This window comes from Hemitrygon akajei, chromosome 3, assembly GCF_048418815.1.
Source record: "Hemitrygon akajei chromosome 3, sHemAka1.3, whole genome shotgun sequence".
Taxonomy (NCBI): Eukaryota; Metazoa; Chordata; class Chondrichthyes; order Myliobatiformes; family Dasyatidae; genus Hemitrygon; species Hemitrygon akajei.
This window is the reverse complement of record NC_133126.1, coordinates 141,338,846-141,356,498: the sequence shown is the minus strand read 5'-3', so window position 1 is coordinate 141,356,498 and position 17,653 is coordinate 141,338,846. Positions and strand designations below refer to the sequence as shown.

At 38.0% G+C, this 17,653-nt stretch overlaps 1 protein-coding gene across 2 annotated transcripts in view; it reads right to left on the bottom strand.

The window, feature by feature from the left end:
- The window catches only part of LOC140725466 (fatty acid CoA ligase Acsl3-like), a 76,450-nt gene extending 61,501 nt beyond the window's left edge, over nucleotides 1–14,949 (bottom strand). Inside the window, exons 1-3 of one of the 2 annotated variants that reach the window (XM_073040955.1) lie at nucleotides 14,849–14,949; nucleotides 6,160–6,559; nucleotides 1,965–2,018 (exon numbers count right to left, since the gene is read on the bottom strand). In XM_073040955.1, coding sequence (XP_072897056.1) covers nucleotides 1,965–2,018; nucleotides 6,160–6,498 — 393 coding nt within the window. In that variant the 5' untranslated portion in view covers nucleotides 6,499–6,559; nucleotides 14,849–14,949. The remainder of the gene's footprint in view (nucleotides 1–1,964; nucleotides 2,019–6,159; nucleotides 6,560–14,848) is intronic. The other variant, XM_073040957.1, reaches the window with a different exon arrangement.
- Between the last annotated feature and the right edge of the window lie 2,704 nt (nucleotides 14,950–17,653).

The window sequence follows — 17,653 nt, the reverse complement described above, 5'->3', positions numbered from 1 at the left end:
TTTTGCTTTATAAATTGATGCAATGCTATATTCACAAAGGCAAATTAAAACAAAACAAGTTATCATTGTATTCTCCATTTTTCATTGGAGCCAGTCAGGCGACTTACTGCAAACACTCTGACAAAGTTTCGCATTCAGGCACTGGACAGAGGACCCTAGGTAGCATGACAAATAACTTCATTAATTGCTCCCATAATCGAGCAAGTGTTAGCAAAAGTGAAGAGCAAAAACAGTCCTAATCATCATTGCTTAATGATGTCATGTTACACAGAAAATGGTTGAAAACATTCTTATAACTATGTAAATGAAGATCCTTAATACATGAAAATATATAGAAAAAATAAATTCTAGATAATTTGTTTCTGCTATTAATTTTAAAGTTCTAATTTTAGTAACTGCAATTATATGAAAGTGCCATTGGACTTGAATACACTACGAACTTCATAAATTAGTTACTGCATTGGTGATTGGGACTGTGACAGAACAGGTTGGCAATGCTAATTTTCCCAGTAACACTGCCCCTTTGCCTGGTTAGTCACTCCTCCGTGTTCTATCACTGGTCTAATTTCCCCAGTACAGGTGTACCCCACTTTACAAAGGTACAGCGTTCTTATGAAACCTTTCTTAAGCTGAAATGGCGTAAAGCAAAGAACCATTAATTTATATGGGGGAAAAAATTCATAAAAGCGAAAATCCTCTTTGTAATGCAAAAACAGATTACTAATGTAGGACTTTTGTAAAAGCGAAGTGGCATAAAACAAACTTTTGTAAAGCGGGGGACACTTGTAGTTCACACACTTTGCCCTCCTGTTCTGCAGTTCTTGGGAGTTCACCATTTACAGACCCCAACAGTAAAACAATTGCTTGTTTGGATAATCAAAACAAACCCTTCAGTTAACATGCTCTACAGTTCATAACTCATAAAAATAAGGATTCTAAACATAGGCATTCCAGTTTTATTTATTTTCACTCATACTGTTACATCAGTTTGCAGTCAGCAGAACCAAGAGAAGACCCAAGGGACAGTTTGGAGCATCCTAAAATAATGCATGGGTTAGTGGGAGCAGGCGCACTACACCCAACACCATGGATGGGAAGGCATTATTCTCTTATATTCACCTGAGCATGTGGACACTGATGGCATTAACTAAGGCATTTATTGTGGAATAAAACTGTAGGATGTCAGAATTCCTGTTTAAAATGTTCTAGTTCTGCATCTGAAATAATTATTACGGTCTGGTCACATGATTATCACCCCCCCCCCCAGACCAACAGTAGAACTGTCTGGCAAATTTAAACCCTCAGTCTGGCTTTGTTAGAGAGGTGTGGAAGTTGGATTTGATAGTTGGTGAATAGTTATATCAGAAAGTTAAAGTGTGTCATGGAGAAAGCATCTGTATATTTGTAAATTTTTGTACATACTCGTTTATTTTTCATTTGTCTACTTGTAATTTTTTTTCCTTCACAACTTTTGGGCAGCTTTTGCACTTTTTCCTCCTGGCACTAAATAAAACCCCTTGGCACTAACGTACTGTGGCAGCTTATAAACTGCTTTTTCTCCCCCCAACTGGTGACCCTCATCAGGCATACTTACATCAGTGAGATTGTAACAGGGACCCAGTGACTATAAGAAACATACATACTAACACTATCTATGGCTTACACAATCAAACAATAGTGAATGTTATCTGATCTGGCACAAAGGATGCAAAACTACAGCCCTCTGTACAATAACCTTGAAAACTACTGTCAAACCTAATAAGTTATAGTATACCCAGAGATTCAAGTATCAGAGTGCAGAAATGAATGACACACCACACTTTACTAAATATAGCAACTGCCATTCATGAAATCCTCTTGTTATACTTAGATCTTCACAAATGATTTACAAATAAATAAAAATGAATACTTAACCTACTTTCAGGCATACCTGGAATATTCTAATAGGTTGCAAAAGGACTTACTTTCTCTGTCACTATGACCTTCTCTTCTTCCTGTGCTGTCTCACCTGAAGAACTCTATAATGTGAAGGGTCAGAAAACAATGGTAAAATGAAGTACCACCTGTCCAGTAGGACAGGAAACTTATGATTTTACCCTTTTCTACTAAATGCAACTTTATTGCTTAAAAATCTCATTCACTTACGTAAATAAGCAATACTATACATCTGAACTAGTTACACTAAACTTCACAATAAAATTGCTATCATAGTGAAATGTGAGAAAAATCACACCAAGAATATCAGAACTAAATCGCAAACAAACCGATACAAGGAAGCTATGTCCAGATGTTTGTATGCAATTATACCAGCCTAGTGAAATTTTTAAAATGTTACAGTAAAATATCTAACACTTTATTTTGTTATCTTTGTTTATTGCTACTCTTCTTGTCAAGATTAACTCATACAAGAGCCCAAGAATAATAAATGGAGAACAAAATCTTTTGGACCTGAAATTATAACATTAATAATATCAGTCACAAATTGTAAGAAACTGCTTCTGGATGTAAGCCAGTTAACTTGCTGTCTGATCTGTAAGGAATGATCAACTTTGAAACAGCTGTAACAATCTCGTTCCAGACACTCACATAATTACAAAGCAATACACAAAGTTCTCTTTAAAAAAAAGTACTAGAGTAGGGGTTCCCAACCTTTTTCAATCATTAAGCAAAGGGTCTGTGGACTTCAAGTTGGGAATTCCTGTTCTTGAACTTTACCATGTTCAAAGCACAACTTCTACACGTTGAGTCAGGTTGCATCAAGTATATTGCACTGCAAGGAATGATCAACTTTGAAACAGGTGTTGGGAGTTTGGCAAGGTCACAGCCTTACACAGATCAAGATAAAAATTATTGACAGGCATCTTCATTTTTTGCTCAACAGCCTCAATCCACACCTAAAATTGTTATATTGGACATAAAACAAAAGTTTGCACTTGGGCTCAGGTTCAAGATCAAATTCAAGTTCAAGTCTCTGTCATTCAACCATACATGAATACCTGTGAATACAGCCAAACAAAACAGCATTACTGAGGCTAAGGTGCAAAACACAGCATCAACAGTCAGACACAGCACAAGACACATGTAGTACATAAGATAGCAAGCAGATACAAGATATCAGTAAAATACAGTTCAGGACCTCGAGTCCATGAATGCAGTCTGCAGTCAAACACAACCTGGCTCGTCATCCTGAAATCTTTTCCATAGATGCTGCCTGGCCTGCCGAGCTCCTGTGCATGTTGCCTGGATTTCCAGCATCTGCAGATTTCCTCATTTATGGCTTGTCATCTGCTGAGTGAACACAGGGACACAGCACCATCTCCAGCTTGGACGCTGTGCCACACAGCCCCTGACCCTCGGGTGGGGCACACCAACTCCGATGCTACTCTCTCGAGCAGTTGTAAACAGGCGACACCATGATTTGAAGCTTTATCTTCCTACAACTGAGATCATGCAGCTTTCCTGCCTTATGCCAATAAATCAGTGAATCAGACTTTCAGCATTCCACATTAACAATGTTCAACAGGGTCTTGCAATAATTATAATTTAATTATTCATGAACAATTCATGCAACAAATGTTGCAATGAGCAACAAATTCATGAAGTTATTGCTAACTCATTAATTAAAATCATTAACAATTCATCTTTATACAAGTTGAAAATGTTAACTTTTGCAGAACATGTGAATGGTGGGAGGAAGACAACGATATCCTAAGAAGTGTCCAAAAGTAAACAGTTCTGAACATGTAGATACTTGGCATGCATCAACTTCCCTGTCCATAATAAGTATGCACTAATCTGATGCCCCTCAAGAAAAGCTCCTGAATGTTATGCACACAAGCAGGCATAACCACAAAAAAGATTGTACATGTAGTTCATTTTTCCTAGGGGAGTTGAAGAATAGACAAAGCAGGTTTCTAATAAATAGGAAAACTCATCCTAAGCTATCACTTTATTGACTGGAAAGTTTAAGAACCCTCAATCCTTGAATGAAAGGACATCTCCATAAACAAATTCATAATGTTACAGACAAAAGATCAGCTCTGTTGACAGTCCAAAGGCATATCTAAACATGAGATTCTGCAGATGCAGGAAATCTACAACACAAACAAATTGCTGGAGGAACAAAGCAAATTGAAGGAAATTGCTTCAGAACAAAACATCAAATGTTTATTCCTCTCCATAGATGTTGCCTGACACTGAGTTCCTCCAGAAGACACAAAGAGCTTGAATAAAAAAGACAATAATTAAGCATTGTTGAAATGGTATTTGTTTCAAGCAGCTTCCTGAAGAGAAGTCCCAAAAGGAATAAATATTGATTAATTATATACAATTTGTTTCCACACCTCTAGTTTACCTTATGACCCAATGATGAAGCATGCAACAAAAAGTCCTGACAAAGAGAGACTTGTGATATAAAGTACCATTGTCATCTTCCTACCACCAACCCTGCCCAAGAACAAATATTCAATTATCAAATCTTCACTGCAAAAAGGTTATCTGATTTTCACAATTAAAATGTAACCCACTGAAGGCATTCCACGGAAGGCATTTTACCACTGAAAATTTTAATTTATTAGAAGGTAGGCACCAGAAAGCAACAGAATAAGAGGTGATTGCTACAATGCCTGAATGACCTCTTCAGAGTTAGTGAGAAGAGATGTACAAAGGGGATGTGTGGGGTTATTGAGTGATTTTCAAGAAGCAGTGGGTAATGAAGGATAAAGTATAAAAACAGGTCAAGACCAAGTGGAAAGATAAAACATCTCCACAAGTACACAAAGGGGACATGAAGGTTTAAAGTAGGTTACAATGCAATCTGAAATCCTTTGATCAGGTACAAGCGCACAAGACAGATTCGAAGAGCAATATCCTAGACAGAAGTAGAAGCCATCCCTTTCAGTCCAGATACTTGCATCAATTTTATATTTGTTATGCTTAGTACACAGAATGGCTCAATGTGGTAATAAATGGTCTAATTATCTAATGAAGAACTGTCAGGCACAGTGCAGAAACTCCAGAATACTTCAAGGTCCCACAAACCAAATGAAGTGGTTTAAGTGATCTTATTTTTCTCCAGAGTTGGGGCAATAATTCAAAAATTTATCCAGTGCTCTACAATACCAATTATGTTGGGGCTCATCATCCAGGACTGATGAGTTACCAAAATCTGATTTAGTTTAAGTTCAAAGTACATTTACTATCAAAGCATGTATATACCATACAACCTTGAGATTCATTTCTTTACAGGCAGCCACAAAACAAAGAAACCTCAACAGAATCCACCAAAAAAAAAGATCGCCAAACACCCAATGAGCAGAGAGAATAAATAAAAATAAATCTTACAAACAACAAAAGCAAGTAAATAGCTCCAGTACTGGAGTTTTAAAAAAGACATGAAGCCAGGCTTCACTCCAGCTGGCACAGGCAACAGCCACAGTTCATTGTGAGACCAACAGACGTGAAGCCAGGCATCACTGCAGTCCAGCACAGAGCACAGCAAATGTGGAGCAGCAAGTAGAACCAGCCTGCCACTCGCCTCCAGTCCCAACACCTTGACCTTTTCAATCTGACCTGGTGCAAAGATTGTCCAAACATCGGGTTGTTCCTCACTCTTGGGGATGTCACATCTCAGCTTTGACGTGGACTCCACTTGCCATGACCAGGCATTCCCAGCACCTTCGCCAATACACGTCCACACTTACCATAACATGGCTACATTTTTACGCCAGTAAACAAATGAATACATCAAAAATAACTGAGATGATATGCTGAAGGAAAGTTCTATTATTTCTTTTCCATAACTTGAAAGGGAAGGATAGGCAGAACAAAAATCAAATAGCCTTAAATTCTGAGGAAAAAAGCAATTAATCTGCAGTGAGCAGAAATCAAAATCAAAAATGACAAGGGATCTGGATACTTATTTTCACTGCATCCAAGTAAATGTGAAAAGTTAGTTTGTTAGCCGTCCATATCGAACACTTCAAAACATTTCTTACCCAACTTCTTCCCATTGAGCTGGTTTTGATAGAATACCATAACTGATCAAAATGGATTGAGACATAAATGTGCAAATGACTTTAAAGAGAAAAAAAAACCACTGGGATGACAATAACAAGATTGTAAAACATACATTCAAGTGTAAAAAACTGTAACAATTACCTTTTTGAAGATCTTTCCACTTGGCTGAATTTCATCTTCCTCACTAAGAATTTCACGTGTTCCTAAACAATTCCTATGTTTAAAACGATCAGTAGCAAACTGAAAAATGTTATCCAGAGTGTCAGCGCCAGCATACAGGTTTGCTATTAGATTATCCAGGCTTTCCACGCATCTATATGGGCCAGCAGGATGATTGGTAATTGATTTTGCTCTTATTCTGGACCTTCGTTGTGAACATCCAAAGAGCCGTAAAGGCAAAATAAATATGACATTGCATGCCATGATCATAAATTGCAAAAATAATGATAAGATGGGATTAACACCCTTCTTCAATTTCATTTTGCTTGGAGAAATCCAATGTGCTTCTAGGATAGAGGCTAGTAGTCCAATTTTCTCAAGCCTAAAGATTAAAAAAAGGTAAGATATAAAAACACAAAACAATTGTTTTAAAACTTCTTAATACAGATTTTACTGTCTTTTACATGCTAATAACTTCAAATTTTAACATCTTTAATGTGGTATGCAATGTGGTAAACAAAACATTAAAAACAAGAATTGGTTAAGGAAACAGTTAAAAGTTATAAAAGAGAAAGATTATGGATAGAATCTCAAAACAAAAGGACCTGGCTGGCCAGAAACTTGTCACAAATGGGATATTTAAATGAATGAGGTCATAAGTTCTAAAAGGATCCAAAAATGTCAATGGCTGAAAGAAACACAAACACAAGGAGAATACTCTATTAAATATACATCACAAGTGTAGATTAACCACTGCGAATGGTTGAGTAGGGCTCTGTACTGGTTAAGACATACTCAATTTATTTTGAAAAATTGACAAGGCCAGCTAGAACAGGGGTCCCCAATCTTTTTTGCACTGTGGACCGGTTTAATATTGACAATATTCTTGCGGACCAACCAATGGGGGGGGAGGGGAGGCGTTCAAGTAGGGTTGTCAACTTTCTCACTCCCAAATTAGGGACAAAAGTAGCAGTCAAATACAGGACACTTGTGGTTACCCCGAGAAAGACTACCATGACCATGAAGTATTGCATGGGCACCTGTGTGTGCATGAGTGATGTGTGCATACATGATGTGCGCATGCGTGTATGTGCCAATTTTTCTTCTCTACAAATCAGTTTTGCCTTAATCTTCCCGATTCTGTTAAGTGAAACTACACTGTACATACATTATTTCTACTTTATATAGGCTGTGTACTTATCATATCATTCCTGCTTTTACTATATGTTAAGTGTTATTTCAGGTTTTGTGTGTTATTTGGTTTGATTCGGTAGGTTATTTCAAGTTCAAGAATGCGTGACAGGGAATTAGGAAAGGTGCAGCTGACTCATTTCATTTCATATCGCCAAATTATCTCGTATCCTCACAGCCCGGTAGCACATGCTTTGCGGCCCGGTGGTTGAGGACCACTGAGCTAGAAAAGCCTTGCAATGTTTGAGTTGGGAGGTTAAAAAAGTCAGCTGCAATAGTTTTAACTGTTAATGAACAACAGCACAATTTGAACATCAGATTCTACATTTCATAGATGCCCAAGTTCCATGAAGGGTAGGCTGTGAGGACGCAGACAGACCAAGAAACATGGTACCCATGGTGATTTGATAGAATGGATTTAAAATTGGCATGAGCATAGAAGACAGAAGGCTGTGGGGGAGCAGTCATATTCTAAATGGAGTCCTGACAAGTGGTGTACTGCGGGAATCAATGTTGGTACTCTTGTTGTTGTGCTTTCTTGCAATTTTGTAAACATTACATGTTTTCTCTACAAGGTTTCGTAGGTATCAGTATAACTAAATACACTCAAAACAAAATAAATTATTAACAAATAAATATGAAGCTAATCTACAATTGTTTTATACAATTTCAATTATTAGTCAACTGAATTAGAAAGCTGAATCATTATAAAAATGGTAAATGTAGGTAGTGTTGAAATGGGTTGGGTCACACACAAATCAATGAACATTAAAATGCAGGTTCAAACAATTTTAGGAAGGTAAAATAGCAAGGGAGTTGGCTGCAATTATATAGGGCTTTTGCAAGCTCCCTTGTGTAGTTTCGATTGCATTAGTCATGGAAAACTAAACTTGTCTGAGAGACTTAAGCTTTGGAACAGAAGTTTACTAGGACTGGAAGGCATAGCAGCAGAATTAGGCCATTTGGCCCATCAAATCTGCTCCACCATTTGATCATGGCTGACTCTACTGCCTTCTTCCCATAATCTTTGATGCCTCTTACCAACCAAGAACCTATTAATCATTGCTTAAAATATACCCAACTACTTGGCCTCCATGGCTGTACTGGCAATGAATTCTACAGATTCAACATCCTCCTCATCTTTGTTCTATAGGGACGTCCTTCTACCTAGATCCCCCCATTATTGGAAACATTCTCTCCATGTCTATCTAGGCATCTCAATATTTGAAAGATTTCAGTGAGATTTCTCCCTCATTTTTCTAAACTCCAGCAAGTACAGGCCCAAAGCCATAAAAAGCTCCTATTAACCCTTTCATTCCCAGACATCCTCTGACTCATCCTCTCCAATGCCAGTACACTCTTTCTTACTACCTTATATCTTATGATATAGTAGGTATGCATTCAAATATAAAATATGAGGTAATCCACATCTTTTCAATTTTGTCTCCATATTACTGGAAGTTAAATTCTTATTCCTTTTTAAACTTTGTCTTTTGTCATTCCAGAAACTTCTGTAACCTCTGCTGCACTCTCCTTCCCTTTTAATTTATCCTTAATTTTCCAACCTGTTGAACTCATTCCATAACTATTTAGTTCAAAGCACTAGTTATGCGATTTGCCAGTATCCTAGTCCCCACATGATTCAGGTGGAACCTGTCCCACTGGAACAAATCCCTTCTTCCCCAATATTGGTACCAATGTCCCAAAAAAATTCACATCCACTTCTCCCACACCAAACTTTAAGCCGCGCATTTAGCTCCCCGATCTTGTTAACACTATGCCACTTTACATGTGGATCACGTAACAATCCAGAGATTACCTTTTTGGTTCTGTGTTTTATTTTAGTCCACAGCTGCTCAAATTTCCTCAGCAGAACCTCTTTCCTTGTTCTTCCAATTTTGCTGGTCCCCAAATGGACCTTTTCTCTCCCCCTCTAAATTCCTCTTGTAGGCTAGGCGAGATGTCCCAGACCCAGGAACCAGGCAGACTACATAGCCTTCCAACAGTCCCAACTCAAAAAAGAACTGGAGCAAAGTTCATCATTACATAACACCTAAGTGGATTAAATGTGCACATGCAAAGATAGAGAAAACGCCTGCATTGGCTTTGATTGCCTGAGAGGATCAGAAGGAAATTTTTCCAGATGCTTTTCATCTTCAAGCATGTTATTTCTTCCCTCCAGAAGGCAGCACCGCAAATAGAGAATTTACAATATATTCATTATTCATTTGCACAAGTGTTAGACTTGTATATCTCTCCCATCACTTTGCATGCTTTTAAGTAATTCCCGCAAAATCACACACATGTAATTGGCAAAACTAATGTGTTGAGAAAATATCTTGTTGATACATTAAAAAAAATCTCCTAATCAATTATGCACAGCCTAAAGTAACACAAAAAAGCTAACAGACAGAAGGAACAAATTAAACATAAAAGAAAGTTTATTCAGTCTAAACAATAGTGAAGGATTTCACTACTGGTTTTTTTTGCAACAGATCTGAGAACACCATGTCTTTTATGGCCATGTCAAGTTATAAATTGTCAGGCAGACAATGCAAACTTCCAGCTTCTCATAAACTCCATGCATTATTAGCTTTGCCTTTTAATCAGGCTCTGCTCCAAATTGCATGATACAAACCAAATCATACCCAATTGCAGGTTGGGCTCAGGTCGGTTATAAATTTTCATAGAACACTGAATGGCCTCAATTTCAGCTTTGCTAATACTGGCCTAGCTCATTGTTTTACTCCGGTCAGTATGATTTATCTAGTAAAAACAACTTTCAGAAAGTCAAATTTCAGTTGAATGTGGTGTTGCATCTTCAAACAAATCAACAGCAATTACAAGATTTTATCTGCAGTACTAGTCACCTCACTGCAAAAAGATTGTTTCTTTTTACAGACTCGGGTTGGGTTGGTGTTTATTTTATGCACAAGCCTACCTCTAGCTCAAAGATACTTTGCACCTGGTGTTATTAATCTTACTCATCTCCTTGGGTGATATAGGAAATTATTTTACACACTGAAACTGAGTCTTGCAGAAGGCTGTACCTGTTAAGATCCAGCAGAATAAAGCAGCAGGTGGTATACTAGGAATCAGTTTGTTTTTGCCAAAAAAAAATTGTAGCTGTGATTAAGTCACTAAACCAGAGTACAGAGGCTTTAACAATTGATCCACAGAAGAGTACATACACCATTTGTGTAACAATCATCGTGAAACTATCAGATGTCATAAAAACTCATTGACTATTCCCACTATTTGGAATTCCAAAATAACATGGTTGATTCCTAAGTGGAATTAGGAATGGACACATCCTGTTAAAGTGGTCACATCCCATTAATGCAGTCTTCTTTGAATAAAAGTAGAACTTGCATATTTCTCCACTAGTTAAAGTGGACTTCCAAGACAGCCCTTAATAATGCAAACAAAAAGTGTGAACTACACAGGTTGCCCTGGATGGTTAGAAAAAAACTAGAATGTTATTATTTATTCCCACTGAAGATGCAGCAAGTCAAAAACAAACCATGCTTGTGTGTTGAGAAGATGAAACTTACATGTTCAATGGCCAACCTTGCAGTGGGAAAAGAATAGGTGCTCAGTAGAATTTCATCTCCACACCCACCTCCTAATATAATAACTTGTTGACTCTCCACCTTTCAATGCAGTGAATGAAACTTTCAAGTGATAAATTAAATTAAAACGTTATTGCAAAGAACTGCCTGATAACAATTCCCCAGCAATGAATCAATAGCGGATTCCTGTCCCTTCGCGTACCAAACTTTTTACCTCATTGCTTCCCACAACCTACGAACCAAACACAGTGCAAGAGTGAATCACTTCTTTATTACTTCTAATTTAGCATATATTTAATGCTGATAATGCAGTCCCAGCTACACTGGTAAAAACATATACACATTGGATGACCACTTTTCCAAGCATCTCTACTCAGATTGCAAGACTGACCTAAAACATCACCCCATCACTATAATAGTCGGCCCTCCTTATCCGCGAGTTCCGCATGCACGAATTCAGCCAACCGCGAACCGAGAAAAGCCAGAAGTGCTCTTCCAGCACTCATTGTTTGAGCATGTACAGACCTTTTTTCTTGCCGTTATTCCCTACACAATGCAGTATAACAACTATTTACATAGCATTTACACTATACTAGGTATTATAAGTAATGTAGAGATGACTTAAAGTATGTGGGAGGATGTGCGTAAGTTATCGTGGATCGGGATCGAAAAAAATCAGAAATTCTCTTACTAAGTAAGTCGGAACAGCTACATCCAGTATTATTTAGCGTCAGTTAGTCAAACATTTGTCTTAGAAAATAGTATATATTTTACCTTTCTACGTATATAAAACACTTAAGAAACGTACATATTCAATAATCAAACCACTGCATTGTAGCTATCATCGGGGCAGGGCCTTTCTCACTTTATCCTTTAAAATTGTTCCAATCGTTGTCCGACTGTAGCCTAACGCTTTTCCAATGACCGATGGTGTTTCACCTCTTTCCAATCGCTTTATTATTTCCACTTTATTTTCAATCGTGATTATTTTCGTGAACAGAAACACTGCGGATTCAGAGCTCTGCCGAGTCCTAAAGACCACCACTCCGAGAAAGGTTAAATAAGGTCAGGGGTTCCGCTGGGTCCTAAAGTCCAGCGCACTGAAAGAGATTAAATAAAGGACTTGAGCATCCATGTTTTTTGGTATCCACGAGGGGTCCCGGAACCAATCCCTTGCGGATAAGGAGGGCCGAATGTACTCCATCCTACTCTGATATCAAATCTTTAGACTCTAGTGTTCTAAAAGCCCAACACAAGTTCTAAGTATGGAAAATAATTTTGTTTTCCTCTGCAGATGTTGCACGACCTGGCAAGTATCCCCAGTATTTTCAATGACACCTGGGCTCAGACAAAGGCACTGGAAACCACAGAATATTGGAGTGGCTACAAAAACAATGCAATGTAACACTTGAAGCATTAATTTTAACACTCTCCATCACATTTCTATTTTCCCCTGAAAAACAACAGTATTTGGGTCCGTATCTAAAGTGCCGTCCATGAATATAAAATACCACAATCCATTGCTCTTTCAAATTTAACAGTCAAATTTGTTCTCCTTGCTCTTACAAGTTACAATTATGATATTTGCCCCATAATGTTCAGATGGGTTTGCAAAAGTACATTTGCATCAGTACCCTTTGCTTATTCTTTCTAACATGCTAAGTAACTTCCTTTTGTTAATTTTGCCACTTATCCATGCAAAGGCAAAGTTTACTGTTGGCACATCTTTGGGATGTACAGTCACAGAAAATGCAAACATGCCATAAATCCAGATAGTCAAAGGAAGGCCTGTTAAGTCAACCCAGTACACAAGATCAAATTTGAGTTACTGCAAGTGTATGCAAAATTTACATTCACATCATTCTCCTTCAGCAAAGAACTACTGAAACACCTGCTTACTGAGAGTCCTAGGAACAATACACTCCCAGCACTGCAAAGCAGTAAATTTAAGAATTTGATAACTGAACCTGATCCTCCAACAAGCCTTCCGCCCTTGTTCTGTGCAGAATGCTCGTAATCAAGCTAAGCATATCCTACCAGTTTCCCAAGTAAAAATTCTGCAATTCAAACAAATTCATTTTAAAACCCACCACCATAGCAAACAAAAAATATCACAAATACAGTTCTACCACAAATTTATCGCATACAATCAAGCATCAACTACAATTCTATCAAGTCCGATACAGCAAATACACTACGATCTTATGCCTTTCTTTGAAGCAGCAAATTTACTCCAAAAAGCAAAAAAACAAAGTAGTCATGTTTGTCTTATACTGAAAATTACCCCATGAAAGAAAGAAAAATGGGGGCCTCGTGGGAGGGAGGGTTAGACTGATCTTAACAGTAGGTTAGCAGATCAGCAGATTGCCAGCTGAAGTGCCTGTACCATGATCCTCTCTTTTATCTTTGATAGCTATTTTTCAACCCTGATCCTGGATTGCGAGAGAAGATATTCCTCAACACATTTACGTTCCTAATGCATTTGCTTTCAGCTTTTGGGAAATGGGGGAAAGAAGGTTAGGTACATTATGCATGGTTCAAAACAGTGCTCCAACTCCACACATCACAATGAATGTTATGTAAATAGTCTGAACCTGACATGAAAAAGCTGGAGAGGAAAGATCAAGTAGCCCAAATTCCAATTAAGAGGAATGGAATATCCTTTCTGTAACATACAAGGTTCTGAATGCCTTGATAGGTTGACTGTTCCAATCTCCTCCTTCAGAGCAAATTATAATGGGGAAAAAATCAGTTTTAAAACATAAAAATGTTCTCTGGGATTCTATGTTAGTCACAATGGCCCTTGGTGGATAAATATAAAATCAGCCAATCATACAGTGACCCCTACTGGATGCCATCATGGATTATCTGACAAGAGGTCAGCTATAAAAGTTCTGTAACCAGATAATCTCCCTACGTTGTTTAGTACAAGCTTCAGCTAGTATAGATATAGGGATTCACATTAAATCAATGTTATTGAAAAAACAAATGTCTAAATCAATAATTAACCTTTAGGTTAATGCAGTTACAAACAATAGCCTATGATGGCAGGCATTTTATATTTAAACAGAAGATGTTATAATCAAGCACACTAATGATGCCACGTAGTACACTGAAATATGCAAGTTTTTTTAACAAAACAAGTATTCCACCATTCTAGTGGTAATTTAGTGAATGAAACTAACTGGTATCCGTTAAAACAAAGCCACTTGATCACTATAAAATTCCATTAGGTTTACAAATGAAATCTAGGAAATTGTAAACTTTGCCTCCTGTGACAATCCTGTGAAAGACTATAATTTACCTTTCGACTTGTGTTGGGCTTTATTAGAACACTCAAAAACTCTTCAACTGCTCGGGCAAAGCCATCTCAAAAGTATGTAAAGATGGGACAACAAATGTTAAACTTAGTTAAATGCAAAATGATATAGCAATACGAAAATACTCTAATCATTGCCGACTGCCTCCTAACACTGCCTTTATAATTTCGAAGCCTAGCGTGGTTGAGTTGTTAATTTAATCGTGCAGATAAGAGTAACAATTGCCATTTTATTCTTCTCGTCCAGCTAAAACAGCTGGACGAGGAGAATAAAATGGCAAATAGTTCGTGTAGCTGGGTTTCAATCGATATCACTGCATTTACCTCTAGGTTAACACCTGCAAACAAAATCCCATTCCCCTAAGAACAGGTGCCCAGCGGACGACCCGCAGCCTAAGTAACCAGGAGCAACCACTGACATGATGGTGGCCTACATAACGAGTGATTGCTTAGTCTCCGCGGCAATGACAGGGGGCTTGTAAATTGAAAACTCTGAACAGAACCATGACCTGCTTACTTCAGGCACCACCGGTGAGAAACTCATGCATCCACGGGGAAACAGACCGGCTACTGATCGGTCAACACTCACCAGTTAACCTAGTTTCCGTAACCACTCCGTCGCCGCGCTCACACTTATCAAATCCCGCTATTTCCCGTGGCAGCCAAAATCGCGCGCCTGCGCCGTTCAACGGAAACGTCAGGAGATCGGCAGTTGGTGGAGGACGCTCGACTGCCCTGATTGGAGGAGAGGCCGGTGATGCGACTAAAATCGAAGGTGGCGAGATGATTGGAGGAGGGGATAATGACGCGACGAAGGTGAGGCTGCTGACGTAGTTCAGCAGTCAGTGGTGGGTTGGATCTGGTGATATTTCCTTTGTCCGCCTACTGAGCCCCATGCTGTCCGTCTGGTTCATCCACCTCACCGAAGGTGCGGGGGAAGAAATGAGGCAACTGTATCCTGTTAATAAATCACAGTAGAAAACAGTAACTACTTCGAAACTGATTGGTTAGAAAGGCAAGTTGATTAAAATATGAACACTTTAGCTTGCTGGATTACAGAGTAATCCAATCACAATGTTAACATCCAAGCACGTTAAAGTCTGAGAGAGAATCGTCAATGATTACGGTTTTATGTTTTATTTTTGTTTGGTTCTGGCTATTTTACTGTCATTATTGGATTTCCCTTTCATTTGTTACCTTTTGGAATTCAGCAAGGGATGACAAATTGATCAAGGAAAAACAGAATCTGAAAACAAACTAGTGAAAGTTGTATGTAAATTAAAGATTAAGTTTTACAACTGAAACAGAAAATGCGGGAAACACTCAACAAATTGAAAAACCATTAGGGGATAAAACTTTGTGTTTCACGTTGAAGAGCGAAAACGATTACAAAAAGGAAGTCATATTTAAATAATCCATTGGAACTTTTTAAACATACCTTATTAAAGTAGACGAGAGAAAAGTAGAGGGTGTAATAAAGATTTTGAGAAAGCTTTAAATGAGGACCCACACAGAGATGGGAAAACTACTTGGAGCATATAAAATTGAGGAGTTGCTATTTAGAAACACAAGAGGTTCTACAAATGCTGGAGTTGCAGAGTAACACATACAAAATGCTGGAGGAACTCAGATGGTCAGGCAGATCACATTTTGGGCTGAGACCCTTTATCACGACTTGATGAAGGGACTCGATCCAAAATGTTGGCTCTTTATTCCTTTCAATAGCATCGATATTTACAAAGATAAGTGTGAAAAAAGGATCATTGGGGACCTGAGCCACCCCAACCATAATCTATTCCAGCTGCTACCATCCGGTAAACAGTATCACAGCATAAAAGCCAGGACTAACAGGCTCCAGGACAGCTTCTTCCACCAGGCCATCAGTCTGATCACGTCACACTGATTTGAGTGTATTTCTATGTTACATTGACTTCTTTTTATTACAAATTATTATAAATTACTATGATTGCACATTTAGATGGAGACGTAACATAAAGATTTTTAATCATGTATGTGAAGGATGTAATTCAATAAGCCTGACCTACTGAGTTCTTCCTGCCTCTTGTGAATATTGCTATTTACATCGATTAAATCAAGCCTTGGTGAAAATATACTAAGGTGTATCCAATGTAAAATGTTTACTCTGCTTGACATGTCTAGAACTGAGGATTAAAGTTACAGAGTAAGTGGCAGACCATTTAGGACTGAAGTGAGAGTGGTTAGTCCACTCACAGGTGGAGAATATGTGAAATTCACTACCCGAGAGGCTGTGATACCTCAGTCATTGATTGTATGCAAAATGGGGGTTAATCGATTTATAAATACTGGAGGAATCAAGAAATATGGGAGGAGGATATGAAACCGGTGTCCAGGCAAAGGTCAGCCATGATCATAATTTGGTAAGTGGTTTATTATTGTAACATGTACTGAGGTGAAAAACTATGCATGCTATCCATATAGATTCTTTTGCAACATCAATGCATTAAGATTGTAGAAAGGAAAAGCAATGCAGGATGCAGAATATAATGTTATAGTTACAGAGAAAGTGTAGAGCAGGTAGACAAAGAGGCGTAAGTCCATGATGAGGTAAGTTGTGAGGTCGTGTTTATCTTATCATACAAGAGATTCATTCAGTAGTCTTTTTTTAATATTTTATTTATAATTTTCTACAAAACTACAACAAAGAAAAGAAAATCAATAATATATATAGAAGGATCATTGCCATATAATCAAAAATAACAATAATACATGTCTTAACAAATGAGCAAGTCACCCATAGTAAAAAAGGAAAAAAAAGAGAAAAGAAGAAAAGCACGCAATCCATCACCTATCCAACTCCAAGCCAACCATTATATGAGATACACTTTTATTACCCCAGAACTACATATTGTAATAAAAAAAGGGGCAAAAAAACAAAAGTCAAAAAAAGCTGGAAATGTAGGGTCTGATTATCAAGGAAAAAAGAACACCCACCTGTCAATCTAGGTGAGAGTTATGAAAATATTCGAGAAAAGATCCCCACACCCTATGGAACTTTATGTCCGAATTAGAAAGTGAGTAGTGAATCTTTTCAAGATCTAAACAAGACATAATATCCCTAAGCCATTGAGCATGGGTAGGGGGAACTACATCTCTCCATTTAAGGAGTACTGCTCGTCTGGCTAGAAGAGAGGCAAAAGACAATGTTCGTTGATTAGCCAGGGTCAAATGCTTGTCAGGGTCTCGAAAAATACCAAAAAGAGCGATCAAAGGATCAGGTTCCAAATGACAATTTAATATAGAAGATAAAGTTAAAAAAAATCTTTCCAACATTTTTCCAGAGTAGGACAGGCCCAATACAAATGGAAAAGGGAGGCCTCACCTCCTTTGCATTTGTCACACCAGGGACTAGTAT